Raw genomic sequence first — 20,429 nt, forward strand, 5'->3', positions numbered from 1 at the left:
GTTTTCACAAAATATGTATCAGTCTGCATCCCATGCCCCAGACTAAGTATCAAGTAAAAAATTATATTTGAAGTAGTAAGAATTTGTAAAACTTTGTTAAGACACATATATATATATATATAAGAAAGATATTTGTAAAACTTTGTTAAGACACACATATATATATATAAGAAAGATATTTGTAAATAGTGTACAGTTTAGGTCTTTGGGCATAACGAAATAACGTTTCCATAACAGAGTTCGCGAAATCTTTTTTCCCCTGGTGGTCCTTGACGAAAATCTGCTGGTCCTCACTATTAATCTATTGAAAAATACTAAAATTGTGTCAGTCCTATGCAAAATTTTGGTAGTGAAATCCTGAGGACTGACACTTTTTGCAAACTCTTCGGCATAAAATCTTAATTTGAACCTGTATTATATATGAAACAAGTAAATCCACAGTACATATACATGTATGGTGGATTTATGATATTTTACTTTTCACTGAGTAATGCTTGAATTTTAAAATAAAAAGTTGTAAATAGAATTTATATACATTGTATTATACGTCAATAAGATTTAATATGAGCTTTATTGAAGTTTGGTTGGACAATAACGTACCCTCGGCTAAAATGTCAAATTATTGATGTTGTATACGATACATTGAAATGATATACCTGTAAAGTTTTTACCTGAGAGGACTATTTAGGTTATAACTTTACAAAGGCAGCCACGAGTTCTTTGTTCAAATAACTTCGTAAACGGTTGGCTACCCAAAGTAAATTTTCAAGGATAGACTTGATGGCTTTTATAACATGGTGGATATTTTATTACAAAACTAGAGACCTGATGAATTGTTACATTGTTTTTGTCCCCTAGAATCACATTATGATATTGTTTACAAGTACTGTATGCAATGTTTGCATATTTTACAAGGCGTAAGATGAAGCCTTGTTGTTTTATTGCCCGACAGATAGGTTTTATAGATAAATATAGATAGGGATCGTTGTTTTGAAGACTTGTGGCAGGGTTTAAATGGGATTGTTTGCTTGTGTATCAGAGGTTAATAGTTGTAATCGTTTTAATGTCATTTTATTTTATTGTTTAGGGTAGACTTGTTATGATAAATATGGGGTAAATGTACCAGTTGATGTTTAAGATTTTAGAAATAGATAAAAAGTGAATTATAGAGGTCTTATATTGTTTATGATGTAAAACACTTTTTTGAGTGGCCATGGTTTGACTGTTTAGTTTGTTTACAGTGAAACCTGTTTTTTTCAGAGACTTACATGTATTAAAAAGTAAAATCACAAAAATACTGATCTTAGAGGAAAATCAATTCGGAAAGTCCATAATCACATGGCAAAATCAAATAACAAAACGCATCAAAAACGAATAGACAAGAACTGTCATATTCCTGACTTGGTACAGGCATTTTCAAATGTAGAAAATGGTGGATTTAACCTGGTTCTATAGCGCTTACCCTCTCACTTTTATTAAGGGAGAACAATAAAAAAATATGTTACGACTCCAAATTATTTTTGTTGTCACTCTCTTTCAAATGGAATAATTTTGAATCCTGGTACTTGAAGTTAGGTCATGTGTTAGTTTCTGAAATAAATCATTCAAATGGGGCTATAATTATTGATATTCCAATTGTTTTCTTACGGTTCAAATAATTCCTCTGTTTTTTTGTACACAATAGATTTACAAAAAAGTCCATTTTTAGAAAAAACGAAAATGTCTTTCTTTAAAGTGAAGAGAATTCAAGCTAGGCGTTGACTTTACAAGCCATTGATTTGTTATATTATGACAATAGTTGTATTATTCCTCATACGTTCATTATACAATTACTTAAAGTTTATCTGTCAGGACGATCTGTTACTAATGTTTCAATTGGGTTGCATGTGATATAGGAAGTAACTTGACAATAAGTCAAGTAGGTACATGTATATAGGTCCACACTTAGAAGGTACATGTATATAGGTCCACATGTAAAAAGGTTATTAGGTTAATTAGAAAAACGATGTATAGAAAATGTTATAATTGCCATGTGCTCTCCAGGGTTTCATATATATAGCACTATCAGCTGATCACCATGCTACAATTATGTCTATGTACATGTATACAGTTTTATCAGGGTGCTAACAGAATATATTTGATAATTGAATGTGTTATAAATGTGGAGCTATAATGTTGAAGAAACAGTACTTATTATAGTGCTATTTCATAAAGACTAATTATTGGTGATATATATATATTTGTAGATGTTAAGGAGAATATATTGATCTTGTTATGTACTAGAGTTGCCTGATTTTCGAAATAGGCATTGTAATTTTTTTTGGGGAAAAAGTTGACTTGAGTATGTATATATGAGGGTGGTAAAGGGGGGATGCTTGCACGAAAAAAAAACGTGAAATAAGACATAATTTCATGTTGAATGTGAAATAATTTCTGTAATGAACGTTGCACAAAGAATTAATACTTTTATATGATTATTTTGTGACTGAGACACTTTCTTCTTTTATATATTAACTCTTTTGTTTTACTTGATATTCCCGATTTAGTATACACATTTATGATATAATTGGTTTACGGCTTTTAAAAAAGTATTTCTTGACGATTCCTGCCAAGTGTTTTAATATTTTATGAAAAATACCGAGCACGAAAAATAAGACTGAAAATCACGATGCACGTAAAATTAAATAAGCACACATGTTGAACGAGGCACCGGTCTTGCACGACTGAATGTCAATTAAAAAAGTAAAAACACGTTGAACGTGAAATAAAAAACGGCGATCACGAAAATAACCCTTTACCACCCTCATATATATACATGTTATACATGTACAAGACTTGTAGGACTCCTATATATTTTGTACATGGAGTAAGAGTATCATATAGCCAAGATGTTTTTAAATATTCCAATGAATAAGTAATTTAAAGAAAATCTTGTTATTGAGATTAAAGTTGTTGTTGTGAAGATTTTAAACCGTTCTTGTTTTGAAGTATTTGAGTACAAATATACATGGTATAGTTTTGTATGTATTGATTATAAAATGTCCTTGTTTAGGAGTGAGTTTTGGGGTACATGTTACAGTTTTGTTAACAGTTTTGTATGTAAAGATTTTAAACCGTCCTTATTTTGAAGTTTTTGGGTACATGGTATAGGTTTGTTGACATGGGTAGATTAATGTTAAAAGGAAGTTATGTCATTTGTAGGTCATGCTATTCACTTTGTCAATAAGGGTATTTATGGTTAAGGATAAAACTGTTGACTAATTTACTTTACCGCATTTTATTGTGTGAAAATTTATTGGCAAATTGCATAACAGGAAAAGTATTTATGAATGGGTGACAGGATATTTCGGATTGGTTGTGAATCTTAATATTGTGAGAGCTTTATAAGTACAAAAGTTACGAAAATGTTTGTTTTTCATGGAAGTACTTGTGACCACTTCTACGGACTTATCCCATGAATTATTTCCTGATCAACAAATATCCCTATGATGACTTATCATCCGTACAAATGAACTCTAGAAATTTAATTGGGATACAGCTATTCCAATTTCCATGAAATGGAGTCATACTAATTTTCTGTAGAGTTGGGTGGATTGACTTTTCCAGAATGTCAGAATGGGTCATTATTTTTGTGGAAATTTTGGATATATTTTATCAGGACTTTGGAATTAATAATTACTTTTTCTGGATCTCAAAAAGAATGCTTTATTTTTTTCTGATATTCAGGATTATGAATTTATTTTTCTATGGATAAGGAATGACACCCTCCTTATCCCTTCTATGTAAAAACATTAAGACAAGGCTGCTAATTTATTACATGTTTATGTTTGAGTTTTGGGCACTGACTCTAAATCTATGAGACACATAATGAATGAGAGCAACATAATTCTTCTTCTTTTTTCGTACCAGTGCGATTATGTCGGAGAGAGAAAGTTCCTCCTTAAACAGATTTTATTGGCTGCAAATAGTGTAGGCACTGTTTAATTCCAGCTCTTGTCCTCTAGCTGTCTTTACAAAATGTTTTCTTCTGAAATCATTAAAATGTCTTTCCCAATTACAACTAGCATAGCTTCATAAACTTGTTGACCTTGATCCCATTAGGGAAACATATTCTCATTGATTTTTTCCTTGTACAGACCTTTCTCTCTTCATCAATGTTCAATCAAGCTAATATTTATAATAACTTCAAAAGATGTGGTCTTTATCCATGATTAATGGTTTATATATAAACATTACAGTAAAGACAAATTTTAGTACATTTATATATTTTGGAGTTTAGTATGACCTTTATTATCACTATACTAGTATGTATTTGGGTTTAGGAGCCAGCTGAAGAACACAAGTCTCTGGTTGCTGGATTTTCTCGCTGTATTGACTATTGAATACCCATTCAGGCCTTCACCTGTTTTCTGCTCTTTGTTTGGGTTGTTGTTTCTTTGACACATTCCCCATTTCCTTTCTCAATTCAAAACATTGTATATATAAGTACCATTTTTCTTGAGACTGGCCATGATCAGCTCTTTTGAACAGATTGCATATATATCTGAAATCTCGAGCTCTTGATCCAGATGACCTTTCCAGTTTAGGATCTATGTCTGATACATATATACTGTTTTAAATATATAGCTCATAATTAAAATAAAATAAAATCAACTAATTGTAAAAAAAGAATGTGTGAACACCTGTTTTATTTTAGGTGTAGATTATATTTTTACCTGACAAGTAGTTGTTTATGATTTTAATTAAAACCTCAATGTTTTAATGAAGGAAGTGAGAACAGTGTTTCCGTTAGAACAATATTTTTTGCCTCAGTTTGCTGAGTTTGTTTTAATTGAATTTTCCTTCCGTTTACGTGAAAATTGATAGAATGAACTTGTACCAACTCCCTGAAGAATATTGGTACATAATGAAAAAGTTAATGATTAAAAAATAATATAGTTGGGATACAAACATGAATTTACCTTTAATTATACAATAAATGGAACAAACTTCAAATAAATGATTTCCAATAACTGACTACCAGTAGTTTCTGTTCTGATCTGAATGGTAAATCATTAACTTTAAAGGGCACTCAGGCAAGGACAAATACTATCCATGTTTACAAGGCTGGGTGCGTGTGATACACAGTCAAGATATAGACTTCACATGTTCTATGTTTTTGAATTTAAGTCTGTTTTTTGTATGTTTAGCAAAATAACTAGAAAATTCAAACAATCTAAACACTTGAAGTTTTTCAGGAATATATAATTGTGACTGTGTGTCATTACAAGTTTTTTTCAATAATCATGATAATAAAAACAACTCTTTTCTGTCACATAATTCCAATGATCTTGATATACACTAAATCTACCAGTACACATATACCTTTGAATCACCTTGCTCATCATATAAACACTTTCATCCCACTTTTCACAGAAACTACGTATATATATACTCAACAGACAAATTTACCACATACTTGGTCAAAAGCTCAACAAGTATCAAGTGGTAAAGTGTGAGCACTTTAAGGATTTGTCACATACATTTCATGATTAATAATAACTGTAGTACAGATACTTTAAATTAGGAGTATAGTTGATACTAAGTGCTGCAACATGCACAGTCATTTTTAAAGTCAGATCAAATGATGAAAGAAGTTCTGAATAACGAAATAACTCTGACACTCCTTTACATTCTGTTAAACCAAATTATAATTGATTGATTGATTGATTGGTGTTGAACACCACTTTCAACACAGTTATGTATTTCATGGCAGCCAAATCTTTTGATGGTGGCAGTCAGAGTGTCACAAGAGAACCATGTCTTTCTTCTGGTAGATCTATAGTGAAATGTACCAAATATAGATATAGGAAGATGTGGTATGAGCGCCAATGAGACAACTTTCCACCCAAGTCACAATTTGTAAAAATAAACCATTATAGGTCAAGGTACGGCCTTCAACACAGAGCCTAGGCTCACAGGAACTATATCTATTAAATACAGTTAGAAGTTAGGAAAAAAAGTACAGGTTCCAGCCCTGGCGCCGGGGAGGAAGTTACGAATCAAATCTACTCTAACATCGTTAAGTTGATTTTCTAGGCACTTTATTAAATACATTTGTATATATATATATTTGTAAAGTGTCAAGTATGTGTTGATTGTTTAGGAAACTTGAGTTCATCATGTACATGTAAATGATGTAAGTGTTTCCTATGTATAATTAGGGCACATCTAAACCACATGGTACTAGTTGTTTACTAATATGAAGGGGAATTATATCAGGTTTTCCCTCATATATCTTTCAAACTTCATTGAATTATTACAAACATCAGTTTACGAAACCTTGTACTATCATGATTATGGTGCATGTCATTTTGTCTGCATCTGTTTGGACATTACAGGGAAATATAATGAGCAAAAAACTCTATCACAATATTAAATAAGTATAAGATTATCGGAGTAAAAGAAAAATTTAACCCATTGCAAAAATATGTCAAGCTATAAATTGTCATGACTCTTACAGCTAATTTCCTAAAGCTTGTAGAGTAAAATTTTGGTTGACTTGCTTGTTTTGTTTGTATATATATATATATATACGATTACATATAGGCAAACTTAAACCTGTAAATATTATAATTCAATTTGATTGGATGTTATCTAAATTACTATTGTACTATATACAAACAAAGCAAGCAAGCTAAACAAAGTCTTGCTCTACATGCATTAAATTAGAAAATTAGCTATAAAAGGTTGAAAAACTGAAGATTTTTAGAGGCTGTCTATAGTTGCTTACAATAATTAATTATACACATCATTTGGAATATGTTGGTTACATCATCATCATCAGGTGTAGTTATGTCTCAATGGTAAAAATATTTATTTTAATTTCTAAGTAGTATTGAGTACCGGTAAGAAATAAAAGTATCAGTGACAAAAGTACCTTAACAATTCAAAAATAAAGTACTTGCACTGTAGTGACTTGTGCATCTGCCATCATCTTTTAGTTAAGTACATTTGATAAATAACGCCTTTTAATATATGCAAAAATGGTTTGGTGTTGATTGAACTTTGTACCCCCTACCGTCACTACTATATAAACAGGCTATTTAAAGTAAGATGAACTTGACAAGGATGGGAAGTACAGAGAAACATGGAATGTTTTTAATTATTGTCCTGCTGATTATGGTAATGTTTTTGACTTGTTTATTTCTAATCAATGAAACATCATTATACTAAGGCTATTGATAAAAAGTACATGTGTAACTGTTTATATAACTGGTTCAGCATGCAGTAATAGAAATAGGTCTGTAGATAGGAATTTTTTTTTTGTAATTTTACTTTAAGCAGTGGCGGATCCAGGGGGAGGGTTATTGGGGTTGCACACCCTTTTTTAGGACGATCATTGCATTTGAATGGTTCATATGGTTCATAAATGTGACAAATGCAACTTTATGTGGTAGTTTGCAGTGGCAGATCCAGGAATTTCATAAGTGGGGGCTCACTGACTGACTTAATAGGGGGCCCGCTCCAGTCACACTTCAGTGATTCCCTATATAAGCAACCAATTTTTTCCCAAAAATCCGCCTCTGCAGGTTTGGCTTTCTACAATGAGCTAAACTTTACAGTTTTATATACATTTAAATGTGAATAAATTCTAATGACCCTGACACATGAAAATGTGAATCAATAGACCACTTTCGAGTTCATCCGTCACCGGAAAAAACTCGTCAATTACATGCACCTTTATCACCGTAATCTGTGCATTTAGGGGCGTCGTCACTTCCCTACAATGTTGAGCGAGTGGTTGGAAAATTATAATTCTATTTTGTACGAATTATTCGGCAAATTAAATTCTGAAAATAGACAATCAACACTGCTGTCATTAGGGAATTGTCAGTAAGTACCTACAGAGCAACCATTATTTCTAGTTTATCCTGCACAAAGACGATCACTAAGACGCTTGATGAACGTAAATAGTGCAGGGATACAGGCGAGCCCCTCTATCTGGTAAATGACGTCATAAAGGCGTGCATAATTGACGAGTTTTTGCCGGTGACGGATGAACTCGAAAGTGGTCTATTCTAATGAACCTGACACATGAAAATGTGAATCAATTCTAATGAACCTGACACATGAAAATGTGAATCAATTCTAATGAACCTGACACATGAAAATGTGAATCAATTCTCAAGAACCTGACATGAAAATGTGAATCAATTCTAATAACAATACCAACAGTCTGATATAATATATGACACCATGTGAAGATATATTCACTCCTATACAGATTTCTATCGAAATTTAATTTCCTATGCATATGGCACACATTTAATTTAGCATTTAAAGAACATTGAAATTTACAATATTCCTTCTATTGTGATCATGATGAAAATGATTTAACAAAATTATAGGATTCTTTACCTTCTCCATTAAAGGAAAATAATTAACATAATTACGGGAATTGTAAATCAAGAATTTATCTTGAAGCTTGTCAAATTGTTCATTTACGTGTCCCGTTCATTTGGATCACCGATTTAATTTCAATATAATGGATTTAATCGATGTTTAAACTTAAAGAGTTATGAAGACATTGATCTTCCAAGTTTGTCTTTAAAAGCCTTCTGTTGTTAAATAACTGAGGCAGATAAATCTCGTCAGACCGTGTTACAGTGTATTACTGTGTTTTAACAACTAAGTTGTGACTGTTCTTAGATCAGATCAACTCATTCTGTGTTTCATGTTAATTATTGATAGAAGGTGTAAAATGTTCATGAACATATGGAAAATTTAGATAAAACGCTTCTGTCATCATGTTATTTATCAATTAAAACATTTCATGAATGAGATTATAAAGGGGAAATGAGAAATAGGAAGAGGAAGTACTATTTACAATCTACCCTCATAATATACATTGTAATTTACATGGGAAAGTTTTCATTCACTGACTAAATTGTAACTGTTAAAACCAATCAAATTCATGATAAAATTACAGCACATATTTGAAAACCCATAACAAAGAAAAAATTGTCTTTGTTGCCATTTTTGTTCATCTCAAAGTCAAAGTTAGGCCTTCAACTCCAAGTGAAGTCTCACTTTCCATAATACATATGATATTAAGAAATTTCAAACAACCCAAGTAATTAGTTTGAGCCTAAGTCTTGTTAGGACCTTGCTATAAGATGATAACATTACTTTGAACATTGAATTGCAGTGATGATTACTGAATACACATGTTCATTTTGACAAAATATATGTTGTTAGCTTTTTGAAATATATGCCAATTAGGGTTTATACACATGTATGCTTATTTCCTATTCTAGAACATTGTATTTACATTTTATTTTTTTTCTATTTGCAGTTTCCTGGTACATCATGGGGCACAGAGAAAAAGACTTATATAGATATAGATACTGCACATAATGTAAGATTATAAGGTCATGTGATAGTCATGTGACTCCATTACATCTCATTTCAAAGTACATTATGTACAACCAAATTCCATTGTAAATTAATTCTTCTCAGTTTCTTAAGAAAATAATTAGGTCAGACGTTAAGATGAGTTTTTAAAGCAGAAGAGAAAATTAACTTCTATCATGTTTCACTAAAGTACATCGGAAATTTATATGTACAGTAATACAATCCTGTAATTGACTGCAAGTTCAGTAACTTTCTTATTTTACAATACTTTTTGTGGATTCAGCTTAAATATGATGTACATTAAATGTTGATTGAAGGTGTTTCCCCCAAATTTCTGAAAATAAATACATGTATCATGTATGAACTGATCTTGTTAACATGTTTAAGTAAGGAGAACAATTTACATCAAAGTGTATAAGTCTTTAGTAAAAACATCCTAATTCAGACAGATTGGAGTTTTATCTTATATTTATAAATCTTAAAATATTGATGAAAATTGAAACATTTCAGTAAAGCTTAGGATCAAGTTTTAATTGTTCAATTATGTTGTGAAAAGAGCAAGAGGTTTAATGCTAGGGTTGAAAACCATGCATCTGGGTTTCCTCATCCAAATTCGTAGCTTCACTCTAAGACTTTCTGTGTTTCCTCAACAAAATATGTAGTATCATTCTATAAATAGAACAATTCCAGTTATCCTTCATATGAAAATAGACGATGAAGCGTAATTGTAAAGTTTGCCTTCGAAGTAATTACAGATAATCTTCAATACTCTTTGCAATGATACTTGTCACTAATTGGGGAAATACTCTGCCATTTACATCAGAGTGCTTACGGTCAATTTAAATAAAGCAGGCAAAAAGACGGGAAACGATTTCCGTTAATGACTGCTGATTTCTTTTGATACAGTATTAAACTGATGATAAAACAGACAATTGAGTAGTACAGTACATTCACATAAGCCTAATCTATTCAGCGATAGAAACGGAAATATTCCCAAAAGGCAAAGTATCGATTTAATCCACGACTCATATCAGCAGATCAGAAGAGGATTAACCATTTAGAAAATATGTTTCAGCAGACATAACACGGCCAATTCTACGATGATGTAAATGTGTTACTTCTCTGTCAATATCATTATCGTCAAACAATTAACGTTTATTTCTGGTGCTCAGGTGGTTCAGTTAAGATGCCAATAAATTATGGAGTATCAATATTTAAAAGGTGGAATTTATCTCAGGATTCTCTGCTGCTTCATATTTTCTTCCATAACACTTTCCAGATAGTCTTGTGCGCGGCACAGTACATTCTAATGTAAATATACTATTTTCTCTGTAATAGAACATTAAAATATGTTATAAACTTGGAATTTATTAAAAATTTCAAGCCCAAGAAATTATGCAAATTCCATAATGATGATAATTAGAAATAATTCCAAGTTGACATACTAGCCTGTTGTTTATTTCTGGCACTCAGGTGGTTACGTTCACAGTGTTTTCCACAAGAACCGGCCGCCGGCCAAATTGACCGGTTCAAGCAATTATTTGGCCGGTTCAATCGTCATCCGTCTAAAAAATTTGGGTGCATATTTTACTTATACGACTATTTTACATTTCGTAACTTTGTTGATCTTTATTATTATCTTCAATTCTTGAAGTTTTATTTACGTTTGAGAGTTCCGGTTTGGATTTCTATCGGAACACACGGCCGTTATCCATCGAAAGAGAAACTCCCGAGAGATATCGAGTATTTATGCAAGTCATGCCATGTCAAGGTCGTTAAAAACTTTCGTTTGTTGTTGAAGATGAAACGTTCCATTACAGATTTTTTCCCCTCAAAGCGACACAAAGGTGTGGATTTTTATGATAATACAATTTATAAAGTTTGCATGCATTGTTTTTCAATTTGTTCTGTTGTGTTTATAAACGGATAGTTTAAATCGCGAATGAATCGATGACATAGCAGTGTTCCAGCTAGGTCGTTTCAGAGGGCGCGGCGCCCACCCTTTTTTCAGTTGCGCCCGTGCCCTTTTTGACGATTTCGGGGCGTCCTGTGCCTTTTTCTAGACGTCCTGCACTTTTAGAGATCGATGGTTTTTGATTTCATTTCCTTGTTGACCCTATAATTAATATCGATTTTCATCATTAATCAAGGTAATTAATACCTGCAAGTTAAATTGACAACCTACTGACTTCACTTGACAGCTTGTGTGTCTAACAAACTTTTAATTAACATTTATTACCTGAGCTTTAGGTCATAAATTATCCGCGAATTTGAAGCGTTTGTAAATATATTTTCTCAGTTATTTCCCCCTTGTTTAGCCTCAATCAAATTTATTATCCTTCAAATGTTATTTACTATTAAAAATTGAAATAAACATGAATTTAATAAGAAATTGCATAATTATGCATATTTAGTGATCAGAAATTTATTTTGAACTTGCAGAGATAAATATTTTGCAAATTATTTTTTATCTTTATACTTTTTTAAACGTCTGACAGATTATGATCACTACCTTTTCTTCAACATAGATATGATACCTATATGTAATAACTCCTGTAAACATGAGGAGAAGTATAATGATAAATACTCTGATAATTACAGTACACTAGCACCACACATTTTACATTAACTGTTCAATTAATGGTTGATAACTATTTTTTAGTAAAAAAAATATAGTATTACTTTAACTATCAAAATATTGTTTGATTTACATCTTTAATAAAATATGCCTTTTATAAATTATCTTTCACGCGTTAAATGTGCACAACAGGCCTGAACACTTCAAACAAATACGGAAAAATTCCTACGATAAAGGAATATTTACAAATCAAATATGTGCACAATAATTTGCTGACAGAATCAAAAATATAATTTAATTTTGAAAAATTAAGTCACACTTAACAAGAATACATGTACATTTGTACTCATGAAACTAAGACTTTAATAGTAGTTAGAAAATATCAATTGAGGGGCATTAAGATAAAGATGTAAATTAAAACTCTAATTTTGAAATAAAGAAAAAATGTGAATGTTACTTCTTGTGATCATTAACATTTGGCTTCATACTTAAACAGGTAAATATTTTTCATCCTTTTTTATGGTAATTTTCATTATGAATTATTGCCAATGGGGCCAATACATGTATATGTAGGAATCATTCCAATGCACTCAAAAACAATGTGTGATTATATATGAAGAGATGAAAAGTGTGACTTAATTTCAGATCCAATTTTGTTTGTTTAAGTTATGCATGGATGACTTGAAAAAGTTTTTTGTTTCAACTGCATGTTTATTTTTGGATTTGACCAATACAAATCATGTAAGTATATATAATTTAAGCCTTTAAAGATTTAGACATAACAAATCAATACAGAATAAAAAATAAGATGAAACAACATGTGATGTAGTTTTATCAGAAAGACAACACAAAATGTATTTTGAATTTAAAGGTTCTATATTTTTATAAATGAAGTAACTGTTGTAAACAGTATTTAATCAAAGAACGATGCAATTTAGCAATTACATATATTGAAAATAACTGGTACATGTATGATGTTTATAATTTATATAAATATTTTTTTGAAACACACTCCATTAGCCGCATCATTTAATTTTTCTTTATTCAGGATTGATTAGTTGTATTTACTATATGTTTCAGGCAATGACTGTGTTGACATTAATGGCAATGCAATAGATGAATCACCCTCCCCTACAAGTAGCTGCTATGATAAAGATCAGCATAGTGAAGAAAAAGAACCTGAGCCAGGATCTTCAACAGAAACGGCAACACACCCTACTAGTAGTTCTGTTAATGAACAGTCTCAATCTTCAAAAGATTATATCTCAATGCCAAATGAAAAGAGTTATGGTCCGTGGAATTTTAAACAATGTAAAACAAACGTAGAAGATTTATTTGAGAACAAAGCAGTACATTCCTTTTTTACATGTAAAGATGCTGACTGTTCAACTATTCATACTGATTCCCAGATCTTCAAAAAATTTAAACACTCCTGGCTTAACAGTAAAAATTGGTGGCTCTGTTTTGTTGAAAATGATGGCATGTTTTGTTTGGTTTGCAAAAAGCATCAGATGAAGCACCCACAAAACCAACGCAGTGTATTTGCCTCTACACCAAGTGTAAGATTCAAAATCGATTCTCTAAATACTCATGTGCAAAGTAAATTACATATTGCTGCTTTACAAAATGAGTTATTACAACAAGTTTCGGTATTCCATCAAGAAGTTATTAAGAAAACAGAAGTGAATAACACTGTTTTAAACCAAGTATTTTCTTCAGCATATTTCTTAATGAAAGAATTTGTAGCAAATAAAAAACTACTTCCACTCTTGCAGTTTATTGAAAAAATCTTTGAGGTTGAACATTTAAAGTTCTTTCAACACAGATCAGCAAGGTCACAAACTGAGATTTTTCGAACTCTGGGGGATGTGATGAAAGAAATAATGTTAGAGAATGTACGAAAGTCTAATGCGTTTGGATTGATGACAGATGAAGTGGCAGACATTTCTGTGAAAGAAAATTTAGTAACTTTTATACAGTACTACAGCTTTAAAGATGAAGAAACTAAAACAAACTTTTTGTCCTGTAAAGATATTCTTGAGAAACACAATGCTGCTAATGCTGAGACAATAACTGGTCTATTGCTTGAAGAACTTGAATCAGACAAGTTAGATGTTTCAAAACTTACAGGTTTCTCCTCTGATGGAGCTTCTGTGATGGTTGGTAAAAGAACAGGTGTCGCTACACGTCTCAGAGAAAAAAATCCATGTCTAATAAACATCCACTGTGTATGCCACAAGCTTGCCCTTTCTTGTGCTGATTCTAAAGAGTCCATCAGTTTTATCAAGAATATGGAAATTATTCTTCGTCAACTTTGGCAACTCTTTGAAAATTCACCGAAGAAAATGGCCATTTACTTAAAAACTCAGAAGGAATTGAAAAATATTACCATGGGGGATAAGGCCCAAAAAGTTGTAAGCAAAAGATTAAAGAAGGCATGTAGGACAAGATGGCTTAGTCTTGAATCATCAGTCAAAGCAGTATTTTCAGAATATGAAGTTATTCTTCATACATTAAGTAAGTTAGAAAAAGATGACGCAGCAGCATGTGGACTTTTAAAAAAGATGAAAGGTCTTAAGTTTCTTGGAGCTATATACATTTTAAATGACATTTTGCCAATACTAGCTGATTTATCAAGACTATTTCAGAAAGACTCTTTAAACTTTTCTGTGATATGCCCAGCAATTAACATGACAAAGGACAAGCTGAAACAACTAATTGAGGAAGATAAACCTATTGAAAGTTTAAGAAATGATATAGATTCTTTCACAAATATGTGTGCAGAAATAAACTTGACAAAGAAAGATTCTGATGAACTAACATCTCTTTTCAAAAAGTATGTCGATGCATTAATCAAAAACATTGATAGACGATTTGAAGATTGTGGAGAAGTCTTATCGTCTTTTGCAATTTTTGACCCAACACTTCTACCAAAAACTGATGAAACAGGATTTAAAGAGTATGGAGAAGATTCGATCAAAGTGTTGGGAGAACATTTCTATCAAGATGATGAAGAAGAAAAGAAAAATCAGAAAGCTGAAAAACTGCTGACAGAATGGCAAGGATTGAAATATCAGATCAATGACAATTTGAAAAAGATCATGCCTCAAGATGTGAAAGATGGAAAATCCAAAATTACAGCCACTGAATGGCTTTTAAACCAACTAGTCAGAAACAAATCATTTTGCAACTTCTATCCTAGTATAGTTTTTATAGCAGAAGTTGCATTGGCACTTCCAGTGTCCAATGCATGGCCTGAGAGAGGGGCTAGTGCATTAAAAAATGTTAAGACAAAGCAAAGAAACAGACTAACCAGCCACATGCTAGACTCAATTCTTCATGTATGTATAAACGGGCCACCTGTTGAGTCATTAGAAGGTGAAGCTCTTATCAAACGAGCAGTAACAACCTGGACTGGTGCAAAAAATCGAAGACGATTACCAGCAAACAGAGCTCCTACATCTAAAGTACAAGAAAACACCATGACTTGTAAAGCACCTGTACTCGAAGATGCAAGTGTTCAGACAGAGACACCGACAGAAATTGTCACTATTGAAACTGAAGTCAGACAGACATTGAATGAAGTTCGAAATGCAATGAAAATCCTAGAACTTGATGAAATGGATAATCTCTCCGAAGATGATTGTTCCTCTTCTGATGATTTAGATTAATAAATTTCATTTAACCAATTTGATAGTCTGAATTTTACCCACCATGTTGTGTTGACTTGTCTAAGTACATTTGGTTATACGAGTTCTAAAAACAAGAAGATTTTCATTCTATTTTTATTTGTATTTCTATTACAACTTAAATATATCATGACAAAATGACAAAATTATTACAAAACAAAAGCTTAAAAGACATGATAATATAGAATATAGTGTGTATCCTATCTATAATTAAATAATAATAAATAAAATTGCTTGTATCCAATACAGAATAGAACAGTATTCTTAATTTTGTCAACGTTCATGACGTTTAAATTATAGTAGTATTCAAAGTCTTAAAATTGTGCAGACAAAATTTTTTAGAAAAAAATTCTCCTAATAATATGCCCATTTAACAAGCATGAAATATTGTCTTAAAATTCGTCAGATGCCAGGATTTTGAATCTAGATTTCAAAAATTTTTCGGGGGGGCAAACCCCCCCGGACCACCCCTATTATCCGGTGACCGCCTACTTATTCATTTTGGCCTGTTAGGCCAAAATGAATGGAAAACCCTGCGTTCAGATGCCAATAAATTAAGGAGCATCAATATTTAAAAGGTGGAATTTATCTCTGTTGCATATTTTCTTCCGTAACTTTTGGCACCATCACAATCAAGATGAAATAGAATCGTGGAGAAATCTATGAAATGTTTTAGAACAAGGTGACGGAGTTCAAACAATAATCAATTACATTAACACTGGACAAAGTGCCACTAGTAGCTTTTTTTCTCTTATTTAATGGATTTTGTACTAAATTCTAAAACCGTTTCTCCTCAATGTTGAAAGTATTGATAAGCCTGTACAAGTGAACAAAGATTTGCTTTATGCCTTAATGCATGTTTATTGAACTTTAATAGATGTGATAGGCAATTTAGCAATGTAAGGTTCTAGTTTACTTTAAAACCTGTAACATTCATGACATTGTAATTAAGTTTTAGAATTACCTGCAATTTTGATCCCGATAGTTATTGATATGGTGAATGCTGTTTTAACTGTAAACAAATGTACATTTAACAGGCTATTATTGAACTTGGAATTATTATTAATTATGGAATTTGCATAATTTCTTGTGTTTAAATTTTTTAATAAACTCCATGTTTATTTGGTATTATAATCTTTAATGCATGCTTTTACACCGCCCCAAAACAAAATTCATTAATAATGTCACTGCATGGTACAGATACCTTAACTTAGATATATATCAGAAAACTTGTTGATACAAAATCAAAAATGATATAATCATATTATTATTATGATAATTAGGGTTTTAGATACTGTTGTTATTTTATCGTGTTCATTAACGTCATATCTCGTCAATTCAAGAGAGAGTGATGTCCTAATTAACGAGTCTGATTAGTGACCTGGTGTTGGCATGTACTTGTATGTAATAGCTGCTTAGTCTACAAGATTACATGTATCATAATATATCAAGGTTGAAGTTTGGTATGATAATTTGGAGGTTTTACTACAAGAAGAACTATGTTCTAGTGCATTGTTCTACGTTATTTTGCGTGTTATGTATCATAATATATCAAGGTTGAAGTTTGGTATGATAGTTTGGAGGTTTCACTACTAGGAAACATTGTGTAAGCTAGTGCATAATACTATGTTGTTCTGCTATTGTGCCAAAAATATCATAGGATGATACTGCTGTTGTTGATGTCTTGTGTGCTTTCTTTGAAATAAAGAGAATAATGCAGTCTTCATCATTAACCTTACAGCCCTACAGCCCTAACCATAGAAATTTTTTATTAAGGGGACTCGACTCATAAGCCGTATTTATATGAGACTATTTTTTCTGCTGTAAAGCCCAAAACAAAACATTACTGTGAAGACAGATAAAGTAGAAGTAACTGTTATGAAAAGCAGGTTTTGTGGGTACATTTGTAGTTATAATATTGCCTAACCATGGCCATGATTTATTTGTTTTTGTTCTTATTGCATTCAATCCTTCATATTTTGAACTAAGAATAATTTTTGTCATTACAGGACTTTTTAGAAGATTCAGGCAGTGGTCATGAAAGTACGACAAAAGATGATACAACAGACGATGAAGATCTGATAGACTTTGGATCAGGGTCTGGAGATGGATCTGGTGTGGGAAAAGGTAAGTACACTAAAAAAAACAGGGGAGTTGGGGGGGGGGGGGGAAGGTTAATCTGATGGAAATTGGACCAGGAGATATGGCTGGAGATTGACCTATAACAACAAACTACAAAAATTAGCTGAAAGTTCACTTAAATCATATGTTTTGGTGTATGGGGAGAGGTTTAAGGTTGGTTTGAGTAAGATGGACTATAAATGGATTTATGTGACAAAGTATCCATATACACTTAAAATATGTGTGTTTGGGTGGAGTTTTCAAATCTATTGAAATCTGAATAATCTTCAAGAGATGGATCTAGTGTTTCACCGAGTACATATACTTACAGAGGGGAGTGGTTGGTTATCTTAAAAATCTTCAAATGGACAATTAAAAAAATATGTTTAAAGACAATAACAGCTCTAGATCTGTTTAACAATGGCCTATATTTATACCCCTGTTGCCCCTGTTGCTATAATTCAGTGCTGTCTGAAAAATGCATAAAGGAGAAAACATGAAAACAAATTCTGAAAATAAAACTATTTTTATGAGATCTTTTTAAAGTGTACCATAAGTGTTTATACTGTTAAGTTATAAACCTTAATATTTAAATTCTTGTTTATTGTTTTCATTTGTAGTCGCTGACCATTAAAACTTTAAACTTTGACGTCAAAATCTGACCATTAAAACTTTAAACCTTCATTGTACATCTAAATTGATAAAGTTACTACCCTAAAACATATATCCTTACAACAACAGGCTGTTATTATATCAAAATAAATAAAAATTCTTGTCCTCAATTGTAAAGAAATCATTTGAACCGTGACAAGTTTATTCATCCAAGTATTTCGGGATTAAAACTTTCAATTCAATATTACTACGACTTTTAATAAAGATAAAGTTGGCTGCTCAACTTTAACTGTATAATCCCTGATCTATGTATACTTGTGTGGTGGGTTTATTTTCATTCAAAATCAATGAATTAAGACGAAATGAATTTTATATTTGAAACTTTTTTGTGTTAAGATTTTGATTCATTTATGTTGTGGCTGTTTTGCATTATTTTGATTGGTTAATAATTCTTAATGCCATATTAGGGCAAAATCCTTTTAAATATTGTGTCGATTATAAAAAAAATAAAAAAAATGAAAAAGAATGTGCACTAACGATCAAATAAAAATAGTCTGTAAGGTACAACTATTAGTTATGAGGTGGGTTAAACCTTATTATTAAAGTGTCGGGTTATTAAGTTTTAATTTCTTAAGACATGTATATTAATAATTTTATTTTGGATGAACAAAGAAGTAAACAAAATTTGACTGACTTTAATGGAGTTTTGTTAAGTGCATTTACAAGGCTATACTCAAAGATAAATACATGGTATAAACTATAAAGACATGAAATTAAGATTATATAACATATTAAAGTAATGATCATGACTCTTACAACCCACACGACCAATAATCTTGTACACGCTTATAATTATAAATTACACCAAAGTAGAAATAATTCTTATAAAATAGTGTATAATTGTGCTTGTTTAGACAGAATTATGTATGACACTTCCACACGATCATCATGCAACATGCATCATTGATTTTAAATGGTATACAAAATCCATGGACTAAATTGTATTTTAATGGACCTATATAGATTGTACAAGGACATGTATATATATTCAGATTGAATAGTTATTATATAAAGATCGTAAATATCAGGAAACTGTCAATCATCGTAAATTACCAGCAATCACCTTAGATCACATGTACAGCTCATCATACAACATGAGCAAGGATCAATATGAACAAAATTAGCTTGCATGTACTGTACATTAAAAACCCTCTATATTATGTACATTGGGGGACATATATACTTGCTTCCCCAATCCCCTTCCCGCTTAACTTATATTTGCTTGAGAGCAACAAAAACACATCTATTCCCATGGCAATTTTATTAAGAATAGACATAACATACAACCATACAAAAAAATAAAAATTATAAGCCTGAAAATTGTTGCAAATTTCCAACTCCATTAATGAACTGTAAATTTAAAGAAATTATTTTGTGCATTTTTATCACAATTTTTAAGGAATGAACAAAAAATTAAACTACATACAGATAGATGTATTCTTATTATTGGGATACTTATATACTGTAAATTCATAAATTATTGCAATGTTTTTATTATTGCGAAAAATGCGAAAGGGCTATAATTGCAATAATTTCAACCCTTATTTTGGATTTTTTTTTTATTATTTAAACAGGATTTTTTACAATATCCCTTAATTTCTGAATTTATGGTATCTGTGTGTTTCATTTTCACCAGAGATCAGTTTATTTCTGATCATTTAAGACAAGTTAAAAAGTATATTAATGTACAGTCCTTGGTCTGACAGGTTAATTGCTTTGAAGGCTGAGAGAGAATCGTTAAGAAAACATTTGTCTCTAGAGAGTGCTAATCTATGGTATGAGTGAAAACCATCAGAGTAAAACCAATATCATCCCAGAAAAAATCCACAGAAAACATTAATTACATAAAACACACATTTATCCTTATCATGTGACGAACTAACTACCATTATAGAGTAACCTTGGCTGTACAAACAATTAAACTACCCATAATCCTCCTTATTCTCAAATATGAATAAAACAATAATTACATA

General features: G+C 31.3%; 1 protein-coding gene across 2 annotated transcripts in view; it reads left to right on the forward strand.

The window, feature by feature from the left end:
• Window positions 1–20,429, forward strand: part of LOC134690743 (syndecan-3-like) — a 44,154-nt gene that overhangs the window by 14,449 nt on the left and 9,276 nt on the right. The window contains exons 1-3 of one of the 2 annotated variants that reach the window (XM_063550795.1): window positions 7,079–7,164; window positions 9,338–9,400; window positions 17,673–17,790. In XM_063550795.1, the coding sequence (XP_063406865.1) occupies window positions 7,096–7,164; window positions 9,338–9,400; window positions 17,673–17,790 (250 nt within the window). In that variant the 5' untranslated portion in view covers window positions 7,079–7,095. Of the gene's footprint in view, window positions 1–7,078; window positions 7,165–9,337; window positions 9,401–17,672; window positions 17,791–20,429 lie in introns of those variants that run through there. The other variant, XM_063550794.1, reaches the window with a different exon arrangement.

Source organism: Mytilus trossulus, chromosome 11 (genome assembly GCF_036588685.1).
Source record: "Mytilus trossulus isolate FHL-02 chromosome 11, PNRI_Mtr1.1.1.hap1, whole genome shotgun sequence".
Classification (NCBI taxonomy): domain Eukaryota; kingdom Metazoa; phylum Mollusca; class Bivalvia; order Mytilida; family Mytilidae; genus Mytilus; species Mytilus trossulus.